The sequence below is a fragment of the Simochromis diagramma genome, unplaced genomic scaffold (genome assembly GCF_900408965.1).
Source record: "Simochromis diagramma unplaced genomic scaffold, fSimDia1.1 OVJJ01000466.1, whole genome shotgun sequence".
NCBI lineage: Eukaryota > Metazoa > Chordata > Actinopteri > Cichliformes > Cichlidae > Simochromis > Simochromis diagramma.
In genome coordinates this window covers 176,654-198,123 of record NW_024387287.1, presented here as the reverse complement: position 1 = coordinate 198,123, position 21,470 = coordinate 176,654, and the positions used below count along the sequence as shown (strand labels likewise).

At 40.8% G+C, this 21,470-nt stretch overlaps 2 protein-coding genes across 2 annotated transcripts; both read left to right on the top strand.

The window, feature by feature from the left end:
• Positions 1-631: 631 nt before the first annotated feature.
• LOC120716306 lies at positions 632-2,159 on the top strand. Its single transcript, XM_040003785.1, has 4 exons — positions 632-1,056; positions 1,156-1,635; positions 1,713-1,814; positions 1,900-2,159. Exons 1-4 carry the CDS (start codon positions 810-812, stop codon positions 2,103-2,105), a joined length of 1,035 nt encoding a protein of 344 aa, XP_039859719.1. The 5' UTR covers positions 632-809; the 3' UTR covers positions 2,106-2,159.
• Positions 2,160-4,901: 2,742 nt separating this feature from the next.
• On the top strand, positions 4,902-6,502 carry LOC120716307. Its single transcript, XM_040003787.1, has 7 exons — positions 4,902-5,028; positions 5,334-5,394; positions 5,492-5,542; positions 5,622-5,666; positions 5,751-5,815; positions 5,892-6,000; positions 6,120-6,502. Exons 1-7 carry the CDS (start codon positions 4,964-4,966, stop codon positions 6,387-6,389), a joined length of 666 nt encoding a protein of 221 aa, XP_039859721.1. The 5' UTR covers positions 4,902-4,963; the 3' UTR covers positions 6,390-6,502.
• The last annotated feature ends 14,968 nt before the right edge of the window (positions 6,503-21,470 follow it).

Genomic DNA, 21,470 nt, shown 5'->3' with positions numbered 1-21,470 from the left:
GTCTTTGGGATCTGAACCATTTTCTGAGTCTTTGTTAGAACATTCATTGGCTCTACCCTCTGTGTTCAATAAAACTGCAGCTGATGGAAAGTCCATGAAAATGACATGCCCTCACTGTGGCCTTGCTCTTCGTACCAAAAACTACAAGGCTCACATGATGAGGAAGCACTCCAACCAATCAATAGATGTTTGCCTGGCCAGTCATCTGCAGTGTGTTTGTGTAGATGAAACTACAGGGTTATTTGCTGTGCAGAGAACTGGCCATGGGTTTTCTGTGCCAGTTCACGTTCAGAGGAAAACATGGGGTATGTCTCACAATATCAGATGTGAGCTGGAGGAATGTCAGCAATACCAGTTGCTGGCCCAGCGGAGCGGACTAGGCTTCAGTTTATGTGAGCACCTTCGCTCACTAGATTACTGCCGAGAAACTGTAAAGGAGGTTTTTCTTCAAGAGCACATCGTGATGGAAATGGTGGACCTTAAATTTTTTGGAGAGGCCAAAGCTGCTACATGCATAAAGAGACAGAAAGCTGCCCAGATGGCACATGCTCCACTTTGTGTGAGGGTGGATTTTGGTGGATCCTCAACACAGATCTGTTTGTCTGTATTTGAGCCGGAAATACACATGTTTCTGCCGTCTTGGCAGAATATTTGTGACTTACAATGCTCTGAGGAACACCTGGCATTGTGCTTGTGCAAAGCCTCGAATATCATGTCCTCATAAAAACATAGCTAAATGGCATCTCTTCCAGACACAGAGAGACATCTTCAAATCAACTGTACCACTATCATCAGGCACCCCATCACAGATGACTCAGGAGAGTTCTTCCTTTGAGGACAATGCTGCCGTCGAAAGGAGTATACGCTATATTTTTAAAGAGAAAAAAATACCTGGATCTCTTCCAGAAAATGTCATCTCACAGAAAATGGATCATCAGAAACAGCTCTTTCCATGTGAAACGTTGTGCCAGGTGTGCCCAGAGCACCCAAAACTTGATGAGGCTGTTCTAGTTACCAATAAAGCGAGGATTGTCAGCATGATGGGAGTGATTGAGAGTAAGTTTTAATGAATAAGATTAAACATCAGTGTGAAATAATTAGTTATAATTGTTCCTATACTAATGTTTTGACATTAATGTGATTTGTCTTTAACAGATGTTTCAACACACCATAGATCGTGTCCTCGGTGCCACATGGTCTACAGGTACCAGGAGTGGACAGATGGGCTTCACAACTTTGACAACCATGTTGTTTTGTCTCTTGAACTTTGCCTTTTTTTGAGAGAAAATCTGCAGGTGAGGATCACAAAAATAAAATATACTCATCTGAAGATTGCTTTAAAAATGTGTTTGTGTCATTATGATATTTTGGTGCCCAAATTTAAATATCTGTGTAATCATAGTCTTCTTCACCCTATTGTCATATTACAGAACCATGTATCTGCTTCAAGGGTCATTGACTCATTGGAGGGCTTAAGAAGAGTGAAGTTTCCTTCTCGGGATACCATTTTTAATGCTTATTGCCATTTTGAGGCTTTGACTGACGCAGAATACATGTACTCCTGCATAAACTGTGGGTTTCACCCCCCTGTGGTAGTTATGGACTTACACAGAAAAGGGGTGTTCAAGTTAGCAGGTAAGTTTAATGTACATTTGTGTATATAGTTCATTGTGTACATTATGTGCATATTTTTATGAGTCAATTTATTATAGTGAGTGACCTCAAAGCCCCGGAAGACTTCAACGGTGAACATGACATTGAAGGTTTTTGGAACTCTATTCACCTGGAAATGATAAGCCGTGGGTTTTTTCCAAGTGAGTGATGGCAAAAACTTTTTGAAAGTCATTCAGTGTTTTAAAGTAATTTAGATTGTAATTAAAAACATGCCATTTTCTGTAGGCGGTGTGAAGAATCCATTTTCCGTTCCACCAAGTTACACGCACTGGGCACCATGGATCGGGAGTGAAACTCGAACAAGTGACATTGTGCTTAACACAGAGTTTAAAAAAGTAGGAACAAGCTCTTCACATGAAGCAAAGCTTAGCAGTGTCACAGAAGACCGTCTGTTGGATGAACTTGCCAAACAAAAGGTAACATTGCTTTGAAGTTTTCAGAATATGTGACATAAAGTTCTGGGGTTGTTCCATTTACAGTTTTCCCTAATTGCTGTCAGGTTGGAGTGGTAAGAAAATTGTGTAAAGCATGCAACATGGACTCCAAAGGCTCCCGCTTTGATCTCATCACCAGACTGAGGGAGAAGATGAAGAGCAGGCAGACATATGATAAGGTCTTTCAAAGCATATGGGGTGCCTCTGGTAAGCATCACTTAGCGATTATTAGAAGTAGCATTAAAAAATGTAATTACAATTACAAACAACTTTTTAAATCTTTGCTTGCAGGAGGATGGTCTGTAATACTATGTCCACATGGCATTGTATACAGTGTTAAATTTAATCTTCGTGCTGAAAGTCCCCGGGATTTTGCTGACCTTCTCCTGTCCTGGAAGCACATGCCAAACGTCTGTGTTTACGATTTTGCGAGGGGTTTGGCAGCACACACCAATTTGCGGGTTCCTCATAAACTGCCATTTCATCCACATGAAGGTCGACTTGCTGAGCCCACTGAGGAAAATGTCAAGGCTGCACAGGATGGAAGCCTGAAAGTGAATCTTCCATGGCTACATGAAAGGATGGATAGTGTAAATGAAAATCCTCATCCTGTCACTGGATCATCTGACCATTATGTCCTGTATGACAGATTTCATGAGGGAAATACAAAAGATCCCAAGGACATATTACGCAGAATTCAACTTGTCCCGGAGCTGAAAGGCTGGCTGAACAGTCAAGTTGTTGAACAGTTATTTGCAAACATGAGGAAAAGCAATTACTTTTTAAGTAATATGAGTCCATCCACACATGTGTTTCTGATGAGAAATATAAATCATCATTATAACACTGTCACCAACAAGAAACTTCTGGAGAGGCAGCTAAGACATGGTCGACTCGGAAAGATCAATATCTCATTGTCGGCACTGGGTCAAGCTGTCGTAGGTAAGTACATGCATTGTGTCATGACCAGAACGCTACCATTGTTTACATGTTATGTTTGTTCCTATCTGTGTGTATATTCTTTTCTTTGTGTACCTAGCCCCACTGGTGTGCAATAAACCCAGAGAAATCACAGAAACGGTGTTGAACCCAGCACCTTCAGCGTCTGGTGACACTGGTAAAATTTCTTATTTTGAATAGTGATTCTCATATATAGGTGAAATAATAATCTTGCATTCATTATCTTGTTGTAGTTGATGGCTCATAAAAGAATTTGTTACATGCTGTTTCAAATGAATTTCCTTCTATAGATAGTGCTTATTTTTCTTGCATTTAATATGCATTCTATGTAGTGTTTTGTCTGAAACCTGTTAAAATCCCTATAGAACCTCAGGAAAGAGTTGACAACAAGAAAGCCAATCGAAGGTCAACAGATGCAACTTTTCCCGACCTGTGTGGACCACCGTGCGAAGCTCTGACAAAGCCTGAGAACATTTTGGCCAGCCGTTCATCATGGTGTTTTGTACCGCACCCTGGCCAACAACAGCTTGTATGTTAAAGTTTTCAGATGTCGCAAAGTGCAACTTTTAGTGCTTATCTGATTTGGTTATCCACAGTCTATCACACCTCTCTGTTTTTTTTAGCTCAACTATGTTCTGGACATCAGCAGACCCAAAGATGAGCTGATTGTTGAAACGTCTTCTGGATGCCTCACGCGGTCAGATTTTTGGACACTGGGTTTAAACAAAGAAATGGAATCGACTGTAAGTATTTTTTTTCTACGAATATGAAAAAATAAAGTGTACATTCATTGTTATCATGATTTTTTCTGTTTCAGATTGGAAATGGCTGTTTTGAGCTTATCACTAAAATTGTCCAGTCAAAGGTACTGTATGTTGTATATGATGATTGTCAAACTTTAATTTAAAGAGTTGTTGTTTTAAATGTTTTTGTTTACATTCTAGGGGATAAGCATTTACATAGAAAATCTGTATGTCACCCGGACTTGGCTTGCACCCTATGGCTGTGATCCATTGCAGTCCTTTCCTGTAAGTGTACCGTCCTTTAAAGAAACAAGCAAGTAATCAAAATGATTTTTTTTTATAACTTTGGTGCGAGTTCATATACAGGATACTTAAAAATACAATTCTGTTTCAGACTGATGCTCAGAGGATGGACATCATAGTTCTCCCTCTCTGGACACCCGGTCATTTCCAGTTGTGTGTAAGTCTTGTTTTTTGACACGTACAAACTGTTAGAATTTTGCTATGTGTCTGAGATGTATTCAAGCTTTTATGACGCAGTTTCAAAAGTCTTTGATTGTGATCGCTTGCAATGACATTGTTTTCAGGTTTGAAGTCATGGCTAACTGTCTTTTAGGTACTGAAGCCACCTAAAAGAGAAATCCTCTTTCTTGACCCATTATACACCAAGGCAGGATTTGGTGGCCAACAATATGTTTCACTTTTGAGGTCACATTTTTATAAGCATTTTTGGTTTGTTCCGGAGTTTTCAGGAACCTGTTCAGTGTTCCAGGTTAAGTGCATCCCAGATCATGTTCTGCTGATCTTGAGTGTTCACACATACAGTACACTCACATGCTTTTTCTATAAACTATATCAGCAAGTTTCTGTGTGGAGTTTGCATGTTCTCCCCGTGTTTGCGTGGGTTCCCTCCGGGTACTCCGGCTTCCTCCCACCGTCCAAAGACATGCAGCTTGTGGGGATAGGTTAATTGGATAATCCAAATTGCCACTAGGTGTAATTGTGTGAATGAATGTGAGTGCGAATGGTTGTCTGTCCCTGTGTGTTAGCCCTGCGACAGACTGACGACCTGTCCAGTCTGTCGCCCTATGACAGCTGGGATAGGCTCCAGCGCCCCCCACGACCCTGAAAAGGATAAGCGGAAGCGAATGGATGGATGGATGGATATATCAGCATGATGCTTCAACATTTTATTCTCATCTTCAAATTATGATCAAGTCAGTGATACTGTCTTTAGATGAGTTTCAGACATAAATAGGGTCTTCCAGTGTTCTATTTTAACATAAAACACCATTAAAAATTAGTTTATAAAATATGCCAACATTAACTTAAAGCTGTAAATGCTTTATTTTGACCAAATGTGAGCATGTGACTGTACTTTTTCATTTTGTTATGCTGTTTTGTTGAGGTCGTGTTCCTAAGGCCTGTAGTTACAGTTGGTGCTATTAGCAATAAACATTTCACACCCGTCTTGATGACATCTGTTAACTTGTGAATGTAACTGTTTTTAAAAAAAAAAAAGGAATCTTGCAGTGAAGATCATTCCCGGGCAGTGGTCAGAAAAAAAGAGCTGTGACTTGAAGGTATGTGCTAGTTTAAGTGTATGGTGAATAATATGAATTACACTAGTCTTCTTTTAAGGGATTTTATTAACGAGCCTTTATTTTCAATGTAATACAGGGTTTTCCAAGCCAACACTATGGAGTTGACTGTGGGATCTTCATGCTGATGGTAATTTTTCTCTTCTCTTCTTGAGATTCTAATTTAAGCTTCTAAAAAAAATGACATTTTTATTTTTTCTTCCAAATAGTCTGCTCTGTACGTGGCACTGGATGCTTCATTTGACTATACTATAGTAAGTATTCTATTTACTTTCACAGCAATGGAGTCTTGAATCTTTTGAAAGTTGTTAAACATGTTTCATATTAATATTTTACAGTCAGACATGCCCTACTTGCGTAAATGGTGGTGCTTGCTGTTGATGGAGAACTTTGATCTCAGGAGGTATTTATGTTTTGACTTCTGTTCTATGTTGTGTCAAAGTTTACACACCTTAACAATATCAACATTTTCTGTTAAGCTCTGGCAAGCTATTTGCACACTGGAGAGAGGAAGCCAAAGCTGTGCTTGAAGGACAACACGTGCCCATTTTCAGACTGAAAAAGCGCAAGTTCCAGGAAGTCGGTCAGGTCAGTATTCACTTTAACCAGTAGTGTAATTACATGGTTAGTGACATTTGAATAACTGTTAAAAAACTGTTCTGCAACAGAGAAATAACTATGTTTTTATCCCCGTTTGCCTGACACAGGAGCCAGCAGTTATTGAAGATCTGCGTCCTGCTGTGCAGTGGGTTGTCCAAAATAAGGCACTTTTCCGTGGACACATAACAATGCCCAAATATCTGTCCTTAAATCAAGGGGACCAGCAGAGGGTCTTAAGAGACATGTCAGAGGAAGAAGACACTGGAGCAAGGGACTTGTTCCTCTTTGTTTTTCAGTTTGCAGAGGACATGGAGCTCTTTTTGAAAGCATGTGCTGATGAGCAGGGGCTAAGGGTCAGTGCTATGTTTGACATGTGATGGACAAATGAAGGCACTGGCTGTGTTTGTTTGTTTGTTTGTTTGTTTAATATGTTGTTGTTGTTGTTGTTGTTTTTGCGTAGTACAAAATTCAAATTAAACTTATTTCAAAATGTTGTTCACTTGATTCTGTGTCCATACTTATAATAAAGGATTACAGTGAAACAGCATTAAATGTAAATGTAACAGCATTTTTTTTAAACTTGTAATTTCAAAATAAAAAGCTTATTGTTGATATTAACAGTAAAGAATTGTAATCAATAATATTTTTATACATTTTAAACATTAACACTCTGGGCTCTATCCTGGCCATTTGTGGACACTTCACTTATTCTTTTTTTTTTGACTACTGCACTGCAGTGGACCAAAAGAATGACACGGGTTTGATCTTAAGGATCTAATAGTTGTGTGTGTTGTGCATGACATTGCCACACAAATATGTATTTGCAAGATAGAGTAGAATAAATTATGACGCATGAAATATTACACAGGCTGCAGTGAATCTCTGTTGATACAGACTGTTGAGCTTTGAGTTTCCCAGTCAAACTTAGCTTTGAAGCACCTGCTAAAAACACTTTTACTCTTGTACATTTCATAACAAGACACCATAGCCAAAATATTAACAAAATATATTTTATTAAAAATTTAAAAGCTGCAGCACATACAGCAACAAACACCGTTATTAAATGTGTCCTGGAGTTTATGCAGGTGCAGAAAGCGCTGCTGCTGTAAGTCAGCCTAACAGCTTCCAGATCACTTATTTTTCTGGAAAGATGGTAGGAAGGCCATAACTGCTCATTTCTACAGTCTCAAAGATCTTGGAATACAATCCCTTTGTACCATGAAACCACTTCGCAGTACTAGGAGTCCACTAAAACCTATAAAGAGAGTGATCCTGGAAGAAATGGGGCACACACTAGTGACCTCAACAATTGCAAGACAGCCTTTTCCCCGATGCTCAGATGGGGGAAAAAAGGAAGTTTCATGAAAACATTAGGACTTTATCACCGTTTTATCTTAAAAGTTAATGGTAATATATAACCTAACAGGCTATAAAGAGTAAAAAATTTATATACAATTTTGATTTTGATGAAAAGGACTGGTGCTAATTTAAAGAGTCACGTCGGTAAAAGTAGATAAATGTTTTAAGAAATATACATTTTATAGCATTTTGTGAACATACACAAAAAGTGGCCATTTTTGGCAACAAACAAGCTGAGAGAGAGTTTTATATTTTTGGCTCTCCTTGAAAAAAAATAATAGTGCATAATAATCAATGTTTATGTTAATCAATTAAATGTCCCAGACTGTATTACTAATACAGCAGTCCCTCGTTTATCGCTGGTGTTACGTTCAAAAAAATAACCCGCGGTAGGTGAAATCCATGAAGTAGCCAACTTTATTTTTTACAATTATTATAGATGTTAAGACTGTAAAACCCCTCACTACATGCTTTATACACTTTTCTCAGACAGGCATGAATATTTTCACACTTTTCTTTTTTGTTTAAACACTCTAAGAGTTCAAACCTTCGTAGAAACATAAGTCCAGTGCAAAACGTTTCGTCGGCATTGTTGTGTTTGTTTGGGAGAAAACTTCCAAACATACAGTACAGCACTTCAGAGTTACACTGCTAGCGATCGAAGATTTATGTAAATTCGACAAGCTAAACGCATTCTGTACTGTACAGCAGGAGTCCCCAAGCTTTTTGCACCACAGACCACTTTAATGTCAGACAATATTTTCAGGGAACGAGCTTTAAGGTGTCGCGGATAAATACAACAAAAGAATAAAAAAAAGAAACTGTGGTATTTTGTAAATATAATAATAAACGTGACTTGAGCTGTACGCCAACAACAATGACAGTGACATCCTCCTCTCTGCTTTTTAATGCTCTCTGGTCGCTATGGTAACGCGTAAATAGTTCTTTCAAAATAAGACACACAACTACAACCATACATTTCACACCGGAGGATCCACTCTCGCGGAACGGTACCAAAAGACTCACGGACCGGGACCGGTCCGTGGGCCTATTAGGGGCCGCTCCAGTACAGGAGACACTGGACTAGATTGATTGACAATGGTCTACAGCAATCAGAACGCACAACGCGATGTACTGTAAAAAAAAAAAAACATAGATGTGTCACTTTTGGCCACGAATAATTTAGGGGATGGTGAATTTTTTTGAACAAACACAGAGTGTTAAAAAACCCCACTTAAAACCATTTTTATTTCTCAGCAGCATCAATAGTAACAAAAACGCAATTTAGTTTTCGCTGTCAAAGTCGATTTAACTGAAGTTACGTGTTTCCGGTTACTGTGGAGGTCACGTGTTTCCGGTTACTGTGGAGGTCACGTGTTTCCGGTTACTGTGGAGGTCACGTGTTTCCGGTTACTGTGGAGCTCCACAGTGGCTGCAGCCAGGTCCTCTTGAGGTTGTTGGCTGCTGTGTTTGCACATGCTCAGTGTGACAGGTTGTTGGCTGCTGTGTTTGCACATGCTCAGTGTGACAGGTTGTTGGCTGCTGTGTTTGCACATGCTCAGTGTGACAGGTTGTTGGCTGCTGTGTTTGCACATGCTCAGTGTGACAGGTTGTTGGCTGCTGTGTTTGCACATGCTCAGTGTGACAGGTTGTTGGCTGCTGTGTTTGCACATGCTCAGTGTGACAGGATGTTGGCTGCTGTGTTTGCACATGCTCAGTGTGACAGGATGTTGGCTGCTGTGTTTGCACATGCTCAGTGTGACAGGATGTTGGCTGCTGTGTTTGCACATGCTCAGTGTGACAGGATGTTGGCTGCTGTGTTTGCACATGCTCAGTGTGACAGGATGGTGGCTGCTGTGAAAGCTGAATGCTCTCTGGTTCCGTTTTCGTTTTAAAAAATAATCCCGTCCACACGCAAATGCAGAAATGAAGGAAAACGCTGCTAGGAACATGCCAAAGCAACAGGTGGCGCTATATTCCTAACCGTGTAGAAATGTTGGCCAATCAGAAATCTAGAAGCCTGGGTGGGAAAGAGTAAACAAAGATGGCGCTTAGAAGCAGAACTGTGTGGAGGGACAGTAACTGTGTGTGTATATGTAAGCATTTAAACACTGCAGAGAGTAACAGTAACAGTATTGTAGAAATTATTTTCACCGAAACAATAACGTGGCGCACAGTGTGACGTCAAAAAATGAGCACACCTTTAATGCTGCGTTTTCTCCGTTTTTCTGTCCACACGTAAATGCAAAAACAGATTTTTAGAAAATATTTTTATTTTTAGAAATCCCCTGTTTTCAGTGACAGAAAACGCCGTTTACGTGTGGACAGAAGGTGCAAACGCATAGAAAAATCTGCATTTTCAAAAATACCCGGGTACGTGTGGACGTAGCCTCAGACCTGCTTTGCCTTCAGAGCTGCTTTAAATCTTCATGGCTCAGATTCAGCGAGGTGCTGGAAACATCCCTCAGAGTCATGTGATCAGTGACGTCTGCTTCAGCACTGACAGATAGAAAAGTGCATCCACATAAACAGGATATATAATAGAAATCAGATGCTGATTTTCAGCTTTTCAGACCTTTGTCTGGTGCTGATCCAGCTGTGTGTGTTTGTGATGACAGTAAATAAATGTCAGACTTACAGCTCCTGTTTTACTGCATTAAAGTGATCAGATGACTTCAGCGCTTTGACATGGAAGCAGGAAATGACAAATGTAGCACAGCAGCAGCTTTTAACACGTCTGAGCTGGAAACACAAACTCTGCTATGAACATCATTCATAGAACAGCTTCCAGCTTCTGGTGCTCGGCTACAGTTTGGATGGATTTGCATTTAAAGATGCAACAAGACTAAAATGGTTAGGGTCAGGAGGTCAAAGGTCAGAGCTCCTGCAGGTCTGAGGGGAGCCTCATGGGGTGGCTATAGCTCAGGTGGCAGAGCAGGTCAGCCACTAATCAGAAGGCCGGTGGTTCGATCCCAGGCTGCCTCCTGGCTGCATGCCAAATATCCTTGGGCAAGATTTGCCTACTGGTGGTGGTCAGAGGGCCCGGTGGCGCCAGTGTCCGGCAGCCTCGCCTCTGTCAGTGCGCCCCAGGGTGGCTGTGGCTACAATGTAGCTGCCGTCACCAGTGTGTGAATGGGTGGATGACTGGGTGAAAGACTGAATGTAGTGTGAAGCGCTTTGGGGTCCTTAGGGACTGAGTACAGCGCTATACAAATGCAGGCCATTTACCATTTATGCTGGAGAAGGATGAAGGAGTCTGACCTGAGCCAGTGTTGGACATGAACACATCAGCACTGCTGTCAGTGAGCCTAACGACAGCCGTTAGCATCATTTCAGTGTTTCAGTCATTTAAACACTTCCTGTCTCTGTGGTGGTTACAGTGACATCATGCAGTTTGTGCTTTGACCTCCAGAGGGCGACAAATCAGCACAGACAGAGAGCTCCATTCAAACTTTGCTGCCATCAGGAATAATTCTTCAAATATAATCATCAGTGTTTGAGCAGTTATGATATCAGGGACAATCTAGACATGTGTGACAATACTGAACATGTCACATGACTCACCTTAAACATCATGTGATCCACTCTCAGTCTGCACTTTCATTCATGACTTCAACAGGTTGAAATGAGCTTTGAACCAACATCAGTTTAGTGCTGAAATATTCAAACGCTGCAGGAAGAAGAACAACAAAGTGATGACACGTGTTTGTGTTACAAACAGAAAAACCAGCAAAAATAAATCACCTTTAGATAACCTACCAGAGCTTTGGGAGTTTCCCAGCTGCACCTGAACGTAGCACAGAGTGTTTCTGATGCTTCTTAATGTGAAGGTGCCCTCAAACGGCTCTCTTTGTGTTTCCTTCCAGCCGGAAGTTTACTTTCACTTTCCTGAACTTCATGTTTGTGATGCTGATCTTCTCCGTCTGAAGCTCTGTGTAAAGGTACTGTCAGCAGTCTGTAATCTTTTCCTGGCTAATATCAGCTGTGTGATAGCTTAGCTCCAGCACAAACAGTGACAAATCTGTTGCTCCATAGTTCACAGTAACGGACGCACATCTGGGTCAACGAGGCAGCGTTGAACACTCTCCCGCCTTTTTGTGTGGGTGTGATTTTGTGTGGAAATAAAATTAAAAATTAAACTGTAGACTATCTAAAGCCTGCATATAAAAATGGCCAAGACCTGGTTCATAGTTTAGTTCAGTGTTAAACCTTTGAGCTGACTGTTTTGTCTTCAGTTTCTGGAAGTTTCAGCTGTTGTATTGTCTCGGATGGTTGTAGTTTGAAGGAAAAAATACTCCAGTCAGTCTGAATGTTTCCAGTGATGATCTGTAGGAAAATAACAGTTGAGACATTTTCAGTTCTCAGTACAGGGTGGAGTTTGTCGTTCAGCATGTAGGACAGTTTGCAGATGGCGGCAGCAGCTCTGTAGGTCGACAGTTTTAGTTTTGGACTGATGTAAAAATTCTTCCTAATGTTTCCTGTTGTCTAAAACAGTGATTCTCGGGGCTCTCTCTGGTGGTATGTGGGAAATCTCCAATTTTCTTTTAAGACTAAATAATATACCATTGTGGAGGTATGCAAAGATGACAAGAGAGTTCCCGGGGCTCTTCTGGGAGCTGGAGTCAACCAGAAAATGTCTCCCCGAGCGTGAGCCCTCTATGAAGTGCAGCCTTTCCCTTTCCTTGAATATATATGAGTGCTTGTGTATAAATACACAAACCATACACATGTGCTTTCATGCTTTCAATTGTGTAATTAAGTGATCTAGTCGCTCTGTTTTGCAAGTTCAGTTAACGCTAGAAATGTGTTTTGTCTCTAGGGGCCACCGCATATCTTTATATATAAACATATATAAATAAAACCACTTCTTTTTACATTAGTAATTCCTTTTGTGCATAATTTTATATTATTGTTAATATTAAATTAATTAAAGCAACAAAACAACCTGAAGGGCTGGTTCGGAGCCAAAAGAGCCGGTTCTCTAAAAAGAGCCAGAAATCCCATCACTAACAGCTATGGTTAGCATAATATAAACAGTGAAGCTGGAAGATGAACACTAAATTTTTTCCACTCGGTAAAAGTTCATGTCAGGGATCCCGATGGTTAGGGACAAATGTAATTGCATGGCAAGATGCTGTAAACGGACCAAACTTCAGTGAGGAGAACAACTGCAATTTAAGGTTAGTCATTAATATACTGCTGCATGGGCTGTAGTTACACTGTAAAGTTTTAAAAACTGAGCTTTAAAATGAATGGTGATGATAAAAGACTGACTTTTTTAGGGGCTTCTTCTGATTAAATAGAACAAAATACAAAGCATTAAAACATGTTAAAAACACAACAGCCTTAATAAATGCAGAGTAGTTTGGGCCAGGTTTCATCAGGTCATCACTTAAAGATTGGATGTCCCACCTGCTGTGAATGTTTTAATGCAGTGCACTTGTTATTAATATCACTTGGCACATCCTGTTTATCACAGTTAAAATAAACAACATTCGTATTTAAAATAAAATGTCTTGTGTAAACTGTATGTGGTCGTAAATAGGCCTGTGAAAAGTTTGAGAACCACTGGTCTAAAAGTTGACACTGCTCACAGATAAATATGTGTGTTTTCAACCTTTGATCAGTTTTTGCTACCATTGTTTTCTTGATGTGATGAATGTGCAGCTGGAAACATCTGGAGTTGGTGAGGACAGGTTGAAATGTTGACAACATGATCAGCAGCTAAGCTGAACAGCAGATTTCCTCTCAGAGTTTTAGGATTCAGACACTTCTGATGACTTTCTGTTAGAAATGTTTGACTTTAAAACTTTGTCTGAATTGATGCTGCTGACTTCAGAGAGGGTTCAGCCTTCACAGTGAAATGAAAGAGGAAAGACGTAAATGTTCCTGTGCAGTGAGCTCCCTCAGACATTTAATTACACTCAAACAGCAGCTTCACTGCATTTAGTTCATGTTTGCCTGTTCGACACAATCATTGCTGTGTTTTAGTGTCTCTGCTGTAACTGTACAAAACTCCTTCATACACCATCCAAACACTGAGAGGATGTTAAAAACACAGGGGCACCTTCGCCTCTCGCCCCAGGAGAGACCCTGGAGCTGAGAAAGTACCAGAACACACAGATAAGAAAAGACGTCTTTTCAGGAGTTCAGCAACAACCACTTCAGTTTTCTTCCACTTGAGCAAAAGTTCCAGCAAAGAAAATATTTAAAGATCAGAAATGAAAAGATCAAATCTATCAGGTGTTAGCAACAGCTTAGCAACCACACTTCCTGCTTTCTGAAGCTCTGTGCTCAAACACTAAACCACTAACAGTTATGACTTTGGCAACAGGAAGTGTGGTTGCCTGTGTACTTCCTGTACACAGGCAGATATGTAGAGACTGCTTTTCTCTTGACTCTGTGGGTCTGCAGGTTTAGGTCTTATTGTTCTGATTTTGACAGAGTTTGAAGAAGAAAGTTAAACTCTTCTTCAGTCACATGATGTTCCTCTGTCTCTACATCTGTTTCTCTGATTGCAGCTGTGTTTGAAAACACGCTAACTCTTCTGATCGTCTTTGTGTCATGGATCAGTAAATAAGCTAGTGAAATTTTCGTGTTTAAATAACATGTCTTTCTTTTACTCAGCCTGCTGTCACTTTGTTTTGATTGAAATAAAATGATTCTCCAGTTTAACCGCTGAGACTGCAGCTACTTAATGATTTAAGTGATTTTAACAGTTTTTATTTATATTTTCACCATGGTACGTAAACTGTTCAGCAAATGTTCTTGTTGCTGTTAGTAATGCCTCCTCATACTTTGATAATTAATGTATTTCTGACTCAGTCACAGCCCAAATTTAAACTGTGTTGAGATTGGTATTCTTATATAGAGGAAGAGGACTTGTGCTAGTTTTTAGGAACTGGTTCATTTATTGCGTAGGGGATGCGAGACAATTCTCCACTTTTGCACTTGAGTTGATTAAAGTTGGAAGTAAAATTAGTTTTATTGTGTTGTAATTTATGTACTACCTATTTCAAACAGTTCTGTCAAGTGACCTCTCAGACAGAAAGTACTCAAATTCATACTAAAAGGTTACTGATTTTATTTAAACCACAGACGAATCAAGAAACACAAGATCTACATTAGCTGAGGTCACAATTTCAAAGGGCAGGTTATTCCATAGATCCAAAACCACTCCACAGAATCTCTCTCAGGAACACAGATCAGCTCACCTGCTCTCCAGTTGCGCTGAGTGCCAGTTGACTGCTCCAAGCTGACAGATCTCCGGCTCCCTTCTCCCATCACTCGTGAACAAGACCCCGAGATACTTAAACTCCTCCACTTGGGGCAGGAACTCATCCCCGACCCGGAGTGGGCACTCCACCCTTTTCCGGCTGAGGACCATGGCCTCAGATTTGGAGGTGCTGATTCTCATTCCCACCCCTTCACACTCAGCTGTGAACCGTTCCAGTGCAAGCTGGAGGCCATCACCCGATGAAGCAACAGAACCAAATCATCCGTGAAAAGCAGCCACCACATGGCTACGCCTAGAAATCCTGTCCATAAAAATTATGAACAGAATCGCTGACAAAGGGCAGCACTGGCGGAGTCCATCACCCACTGAAAGCGAGTCCGACTTATTGCCAGCTATGCGAACTAAGCCCTTGCAATGGTTGTATAAGGATCGAATGGCCTGTGGCAAAGGGCCAGACACCCCATACTCCCAGAGCACCCCCACAGGACACCCCAAGGGACACGGTCGGATGCCTTCTCCAAGTCCACAAAACACATGTAGACTGGTTGGGCAAACTCACATGAACCCTCAAATATCCTTGAGAGGGTGAAGAGCTGGTCCAGTGTTCCACGACCAGAACGTAAACCGCATTGTTCCTCCTGTATCCGAGGTTCGACTAATGGACGGACTCTCCTTTCTAGCACCCTGGCATAGACTTTACCAGGGAGGGAGGCTGAGGAGTGTGATTCTTCTGCATTTGGAAAACACCCTCCGGTCCCCTCTTTTAAAGATGGGGACCACCACCCCAGTCTGCCAGTCCAAGGGTACGGCCCCTGATCTCCACGCAACATTGTATAGGCATGTCAACAAGGACAGCCCTGACATAGGGTTGATAGTGTGCCCAGCCTTAGTCCATGGGGCCCAGCCGGGCACAGCCCGAAAAACGGACACGGGCCCATCCTCTTGCAGGTCCAGCACCTGCAGGAGGTGCTGTAGGGGTCGGGTGCAATGTGAGGCAGGCGGCGGCCAGTGGCAGAGGCCCTGGCGGACAGATTCCCGGCTACCTAGGAGACATTGCGATTTTAAAAAAATACATTTGAGAGGATGGAGTGTGAATTTGGTTGTGTGTGTGCCCAGTTAATTACCTTAGCTCTGACTTTCCAAAGAACTTAGTTGATTGGTGGCCCATTTTTAAGTTCTCTCACTCTTTACATAGACACACTTTTCCAGGGGATCTTTAATGACTTGAGACTGGTGTTCATGAATGGACTTCAAAAACATCTGATATCATGGTTCTGGGTCCTTTTCACCCAGCATTTTAAATTTTTTTGTGTTTTGGTGACGTTTGGTATTGTGGTTTATTATTTAAGGTTTATTTGGTTAATTCTGAGTTTATTCCGTGTTAGTTTCTTGTACACTTAGGTTCCCCTTGTTGCTTTGTCCTCTGTGTCCCTCTCTGTGTATTTGGTGCATTTGTGTGTGTCCTTGTGTCTTGTTTCCCTTTTCTGTTCCCGTGTTCCTCTCCTTGTGGTCCATTATTATGTCTCCCCAGTTTACTGTGTTTCATTTCCTGTTGTCACAGTCTATATCTACAAGTCTACAAGTTGAATTCTGAGTTTATTCTTGCCTCAGTGAGTCTACTTTTGGGTCCTATCCTGCCTGCTTCACACGGCTAGTTCATGACATCAGAATGTCTTCAAAGCAGAAAAAAATGAAGTGGATGTTGAAATCTTTAAGGACATCATTCACAAGGGCCTGAAGAACAACTGGGTCTTCAGCTGATCCAGATGGCATTACCAAATACTTCAAGTGTAAAAGACGCACTCTGATAGCCATCTGTAACTTACCAGTCTCCTTTATTCTCAAGTAGTATACAATGTGCAGGTCCTTTTTACTTATAGTTTACTTGTAGTTAGTGCATATGCGTCAACTGGCATGCAGCCTGTTTCAGTAGCTCCTCCTTTTTTCTCCCTACTTTAAACTACTTTTTCTGACTTTTTCCTTGGTATTTACTTAATACATAATTTTCTCAGGTATTACTAAAGTATTCAAATTCTTATTCCCAGAGAACATTTTCGTCATTGACTTGATGAATCAAGATTTAAATCCAATGTGATGGACCGAGTTGAAAAGCAGGAGTTGTCACAGGAATTTTAGAAAAAGAGAGTTTTCCTTTATTCAACCCAAAAAGTAGTGACAAAAATTATAAATGTTGAGCTCATAAAGACGTAAAAGAAACAAGACTGAACTCAGGCAAACAAAATGTGAACTTGACAAACCAACTGACTGCCCATACAAACATACTGTAAGTGACATAAAGAAGAAATGACAAACAGGGGTATATCTAATGGCTGAATCAGACCACTATGACACAGCAGTGGTAGCTAAACACAACACAATTATGAACCACAAAAACAATGCAGAACAGTTGCGTTTGTTAATAGACTAAACACCAAAGAAGAAAATCCCAAAACACTAAACTTTAAATACAAATATGTAGTTAAATACAAAGCCTAATTTAAAGAAAACACCCCCCCCCCCCCCCCTCCAGCAGGAACTGGTTGTGCTGTCCAATCATCCCCTCTAAGTACTCTAAGCATAGACCACCATCTTTGCCTCGTCATGGCAGTTGACAAATTGGTAAAAGAAACAAGGATTAGTCACAATCACAAACCAAAAATAAGAAATGCAGTGGTATAAATACATAGGTAAACTAAATATGTGAGCATACAAATAGAACAAATGTACTTATACCAATCAATAAACTCATTGCAATGCAAATTAAAATGTGTCATTGTGCTTAGATGATGGAATAAGTGAAAGTACATAAGAGTTACCAACTTTAGAGTGTGGACAGGGGTTTGGCCATCACATCTGTATTATTCCAAACCCCAAATTATTTGCAAAGAACTGCAAATTCAGGTTCTATCATATGTTAAGGACTTTATGATACCACGTTATCCAAGCATCCTGTCACGATCCTGGGTCTGTTGACCCAGCGTTTTGGAGTTTTCGTTTATTTTGATGTTTATGGTTTGTTTAAGTTCATTAGCTTATCTAAGTTCATTTGCTTGTTAGTTTACCCTTGTTTTTTCAACCCCTGTTACGTCTCCCTTGCCCTTTACGTGTTTCATGTCTGTGTGTCTTATGTTGTCAAGTTCATGTTGTCATGTCTGTGTCTCATTATGTTTCCTGTTTTATTTTGAAGAGGTCCTGTGTTCCTGTGTTCAATGGGTTTAGTTTCACACTCCCCTTGAGATGTTGTTATGTTCATGTGTGTCAGCTGTTTCCCCATGTGTTCCCACTTCCCTCATTAGCCTCCTGTGTGTATTTGGTCCGTGTGTTGTCATTCCTTCCTTGCCAGGTCTTCTGCTGTGTTCACGTCATGCTTCCAGGGTTTTTCCATGTCTCCATGGCAGGTTCCATCTGTAAGGTTTTTCCATGCTTTAATCTTAGCTCACCCAGTTTAGTTTATTGTTTAGTTTCACATTGGGGTTTTGTTTTGTACTTCTTTGCCAGCCTTTAATAAACTGCTTGTTTTCTGTTATTCCACATCATGTTTCGTAGTTTTGGTCTGCGCTTGAGTCCTTTTTGCAACACATACAGTCTGCCCCTGCCAGACTTTGACACATTCCACTTTACTCTCAGACTGCAGGCTTAACTCACCAGTATACCTTCTGCCTTGGTCGCTTTGCACACCACCAGAAAATTATCATGCAGTCACTTCTATTTAGCCTTACCCTGATTTCACAGATAGCCGCTGCAGTATTCTTGTGCCTCATGGGTGTCGCCATTCAGACAGTACTGCTAAATAAGCGCTTGTATAGAAGAGGCAGAAGTCAAAACTGTGAGAAATCTCTGATCAATGGTGAGCCTTTGATCTTGTGTACTGAAGTAGCAGTAAAGATTTAAGTTGCAGTTATTTATATTTCCTGTCACCTTAAATCTTCACTCAAAGACAAGTATCTGTGACAGTGTATATACAGATGCATCATATAGGAAGGGAGGGGGGGGAGAAGAGGCGAGAAGAGGGAGCAGGTCCCCCTGATGAGGTTATCAAGACACATCCAATGAGGTGGACGTTCTAGGGTCAGTTAGGATTGTAGTTTTGTGGAAGTCCAGAGGAAGTCGACACTCATCCAGACATCAAAGATGAACACAACCTGGAAGTCTTCAAAGCTGCAGATTCCTGCTTCTTTGGTTCAGTAAAGAAGTGATGAACAAGTCCACCAAGCTGAACTTTTCCTCTTTCAGCACATTCAGCTCTCTGAAAGTGAATGGAAATATGAACTGGATGTCCTGGTTGGCTTTGTCTTCAGCCCAGTCCAGGCTGTATTTCTGTGTTAAGACTGTTTTCCCAATGCCAGCCACTCCCTTTGTCAGCACTGTTCTGATTGGTTCATCCATTCCAGGTGAGGCTTTAAAGATGTCTTCTTGTCTGATTGTTGTTTCTGGTCTGTTTGGTTTCCTGGATGCTGTTTCAATCTGTCTGACCTCATGTTCCTCATTGACCTCTGCAGTCCCTCCCTCTGTGATGTAGAGCTCTGTGTAGATCTGATTCAGAAGGGTTGGGTTTCCTGCTTTAGCGATGCCCTCAAACACACAATGGAACTTCTTCTTCAGCTTAGACTTGAGTTTAGGCTGACACCCCTGAAGAATCTCTGAATAAAAACAGTAGTTGAGATGATTAGTCTATTCTATGGTCCATACATTGCCTACAACTTATATATCCATTGATTTGCATCTTAATAGCTTTTGTTTAAATCTCATTAGATGTTTGTGTAGCATATGAGTTATACTTTTAAATTTCACCAAAACATGCTCTGTTTAATTAAATATTTCATTTTGTGTTTTAATCTCCAGCCCATGTGATCTGAGTCTGTGTGTGTTTGTGTGCACTGAGTGGTGACGTAGACTCGTGCATGTGTGCCCCAGTTCACAGCTCCTTTCAGCATGGCCGGAGGTAAGTCACTGCCACGTTGCTCTCAGCTGATGAAAGTTTATAAGGACCATAAGCTGCAATTTGAATATAGCTGAACTGCCGCATTTTGGTCTGTTGGTAACAGACTCGTTCGGTATAAGTTTTGTAGAGGGCAGATTTAGCTAATTTAACTTTTTTAAATGAGTTTTAGCCCAAAGACTTTTGTGATCCGAGTCTGTGTGTGTTTGTGTGCGCTTTGTAGGCTCGTGCATGTGCGCCCCGGTCACAGCTCCTTTCAGCTTGGCCGGAGGTAAGTCACTGCCTCGTTGCTCTCAGCTGATGAAAGTTTATTAAGACCATAAGCTAGCAGGTGCACGACACGCACAGATAACAGACCTGTATTTCTATGTGTTGCAGATGTTAAAGTAAAGAGCACAAAGACCCAGTGCTGTCTCCTGCTTCTTATTCACACACAACGCGTCAACAGGTGTAACACACGAACGGGTTACATTTGGGTAATTCGATCTCAAATCAAATAGGGTCATCTGCTCACCCATCTCTGACTGGCATGAAAATTCTATGTTACAAAGGGTGAACACATGGAATTTTAGACATAGAAAATACTTTCAATTGAGATTTAAACGGTCCATTCATTTTAATACCCATGTAGATAGAATACAATCCACCCACTGTTATCATCTTCAATGCCCTGTACCAACATAGAGAAAAAATTACCAGTAATCATCCCACAGATGTAATATTATCTACAGCTACTCTTAGTACCATTGATGTTAAGTTAGACTCTTTTTCTCCAATTGATCTTTCTGAGTTAACTTCAATAATTACTTCCTCCAAACCATCAACGTGTCTTTTAGACCCCATTCCTACAAAACTGCTCAAAGAAGTCCTGCCATTAATTAATGCTTCGATCTTAAATATGATCAACCTATCTCTAATGATCGGCTATGTACCACAGGCCTTCAAGCTGGCTGTACCTTCAGACTGTAAGGTGCATGGGATTATAAGGCACATTAAACGATACAAAACAGTCAGATAAGTCAAAGTTTACTCAACTCATTCTTCTTGCTTCCTCCACTTCTGTACCATTGATTCATTAATGTTTAATTCTTACTCTGGATGGCATTACGTTGGCCTCCAGTAACGCTGTGAGGAACCTTGGAGTCATTTTTGACCAGGACATGTCCTTCAATGCACATATTAAACAAATATGTAAGACTGCTTTCTTCCATTTGTGCAACATCTCTAAAGTTAGAAATATCCTGTCTCAGAGTGACGCTGAAAAACTAGTTCATGCATTTATTACTTCCAGGCTGGGCGACTGTAATTCATTATTATCAGGATGTCCAAAAAACTCGCTGAAAAGCCTTCAGCTGATCCAAAATGCTGCAGCAAGAGTCCTGACAGGGACTAGAAAGAGAGAGCAGATTTCTCCTGTTTTGGCTTCCTGTTAAATCCAGAATTCAAAATCCTGCTCCTCACATACAAGGTCTTTTTTTTTTTTTTTTGGCCTGTCCTGTTTGGCTCTTTTGCATCAGAATTGTTGTCTAAAGGCAAAGAAAGATACCCAACGGATTTACTTTACCAAACTGACCATCCCAGCCTTGCCGTAATGGTCCATTTGATTCACCTTTTATTGTTTATTTTATTTTCACTTACTGAATACGGGACAGACTTGACTGGGGGAAAGAAGGGGAGAAAGAAAGAGGGAAAGAGAAACAGCTGAGAAGAGGGACGGGGGAGAAGGGCAAAAAACAAAAACCAACAGAATGAGCAGAAAAAAAATGCATATATCAATCACCTGGATCACCTGCTGAGAAAGAAAAAAGAGAGCAAGCAGAAGAGAACAAGAGTAATAGAATAAACAACATCACAATGATATATCACATACAAGGTCTTAAATAATCAGGCCCCATCTTATCTTAATGACCTTGTAGTACCATA

Bases quoted from the DNA above. Each gene is read 5' to 3' on its own strand.
- LOC120716306 (XM_040003785.1), top strand. From the start codon at position 810: ATGACTCAGGAGAGTTCTTCCTTTGAGGACAATGCTGCCGTCGAAAGG. The intron at 1,057-1,155 runs GTAAGTTTTAAT...TGTCTTTAACAG, and splicing joins CATGATGGGAGTGATTGAGA to ATGTTTCAACACACCATAGA. The intron at 1,815-1,899 runs GTGAGTGATGGC...CATTTTCTGTAG, and splicing joins AAGCCGTGGGTTTTTTCCAA to GCGGTGTGAAGAATCCATTT.
- LOC120716307 (XM_040003787.1), top strand. From the start codon at position 4,964: ATGGATGGATGGATATATCAGCATGATGCTTCAACATTTTATTCTCAT. The intron at 5,029-5,333 runs GTCAGTGATACT...AAAAAAAAAAAG, and splicing joins CATCTTCAAATTATGATCAA to GAATCTTGCAGTGAAGATCA. The intron at 6,001-6,119 runs GTCAGTATTCAC...TGCCTGACACAG, and splicing joins AGTTCCAGGAAGTCGGTCAG to GAGCCAGCAGTTATTGAAGA.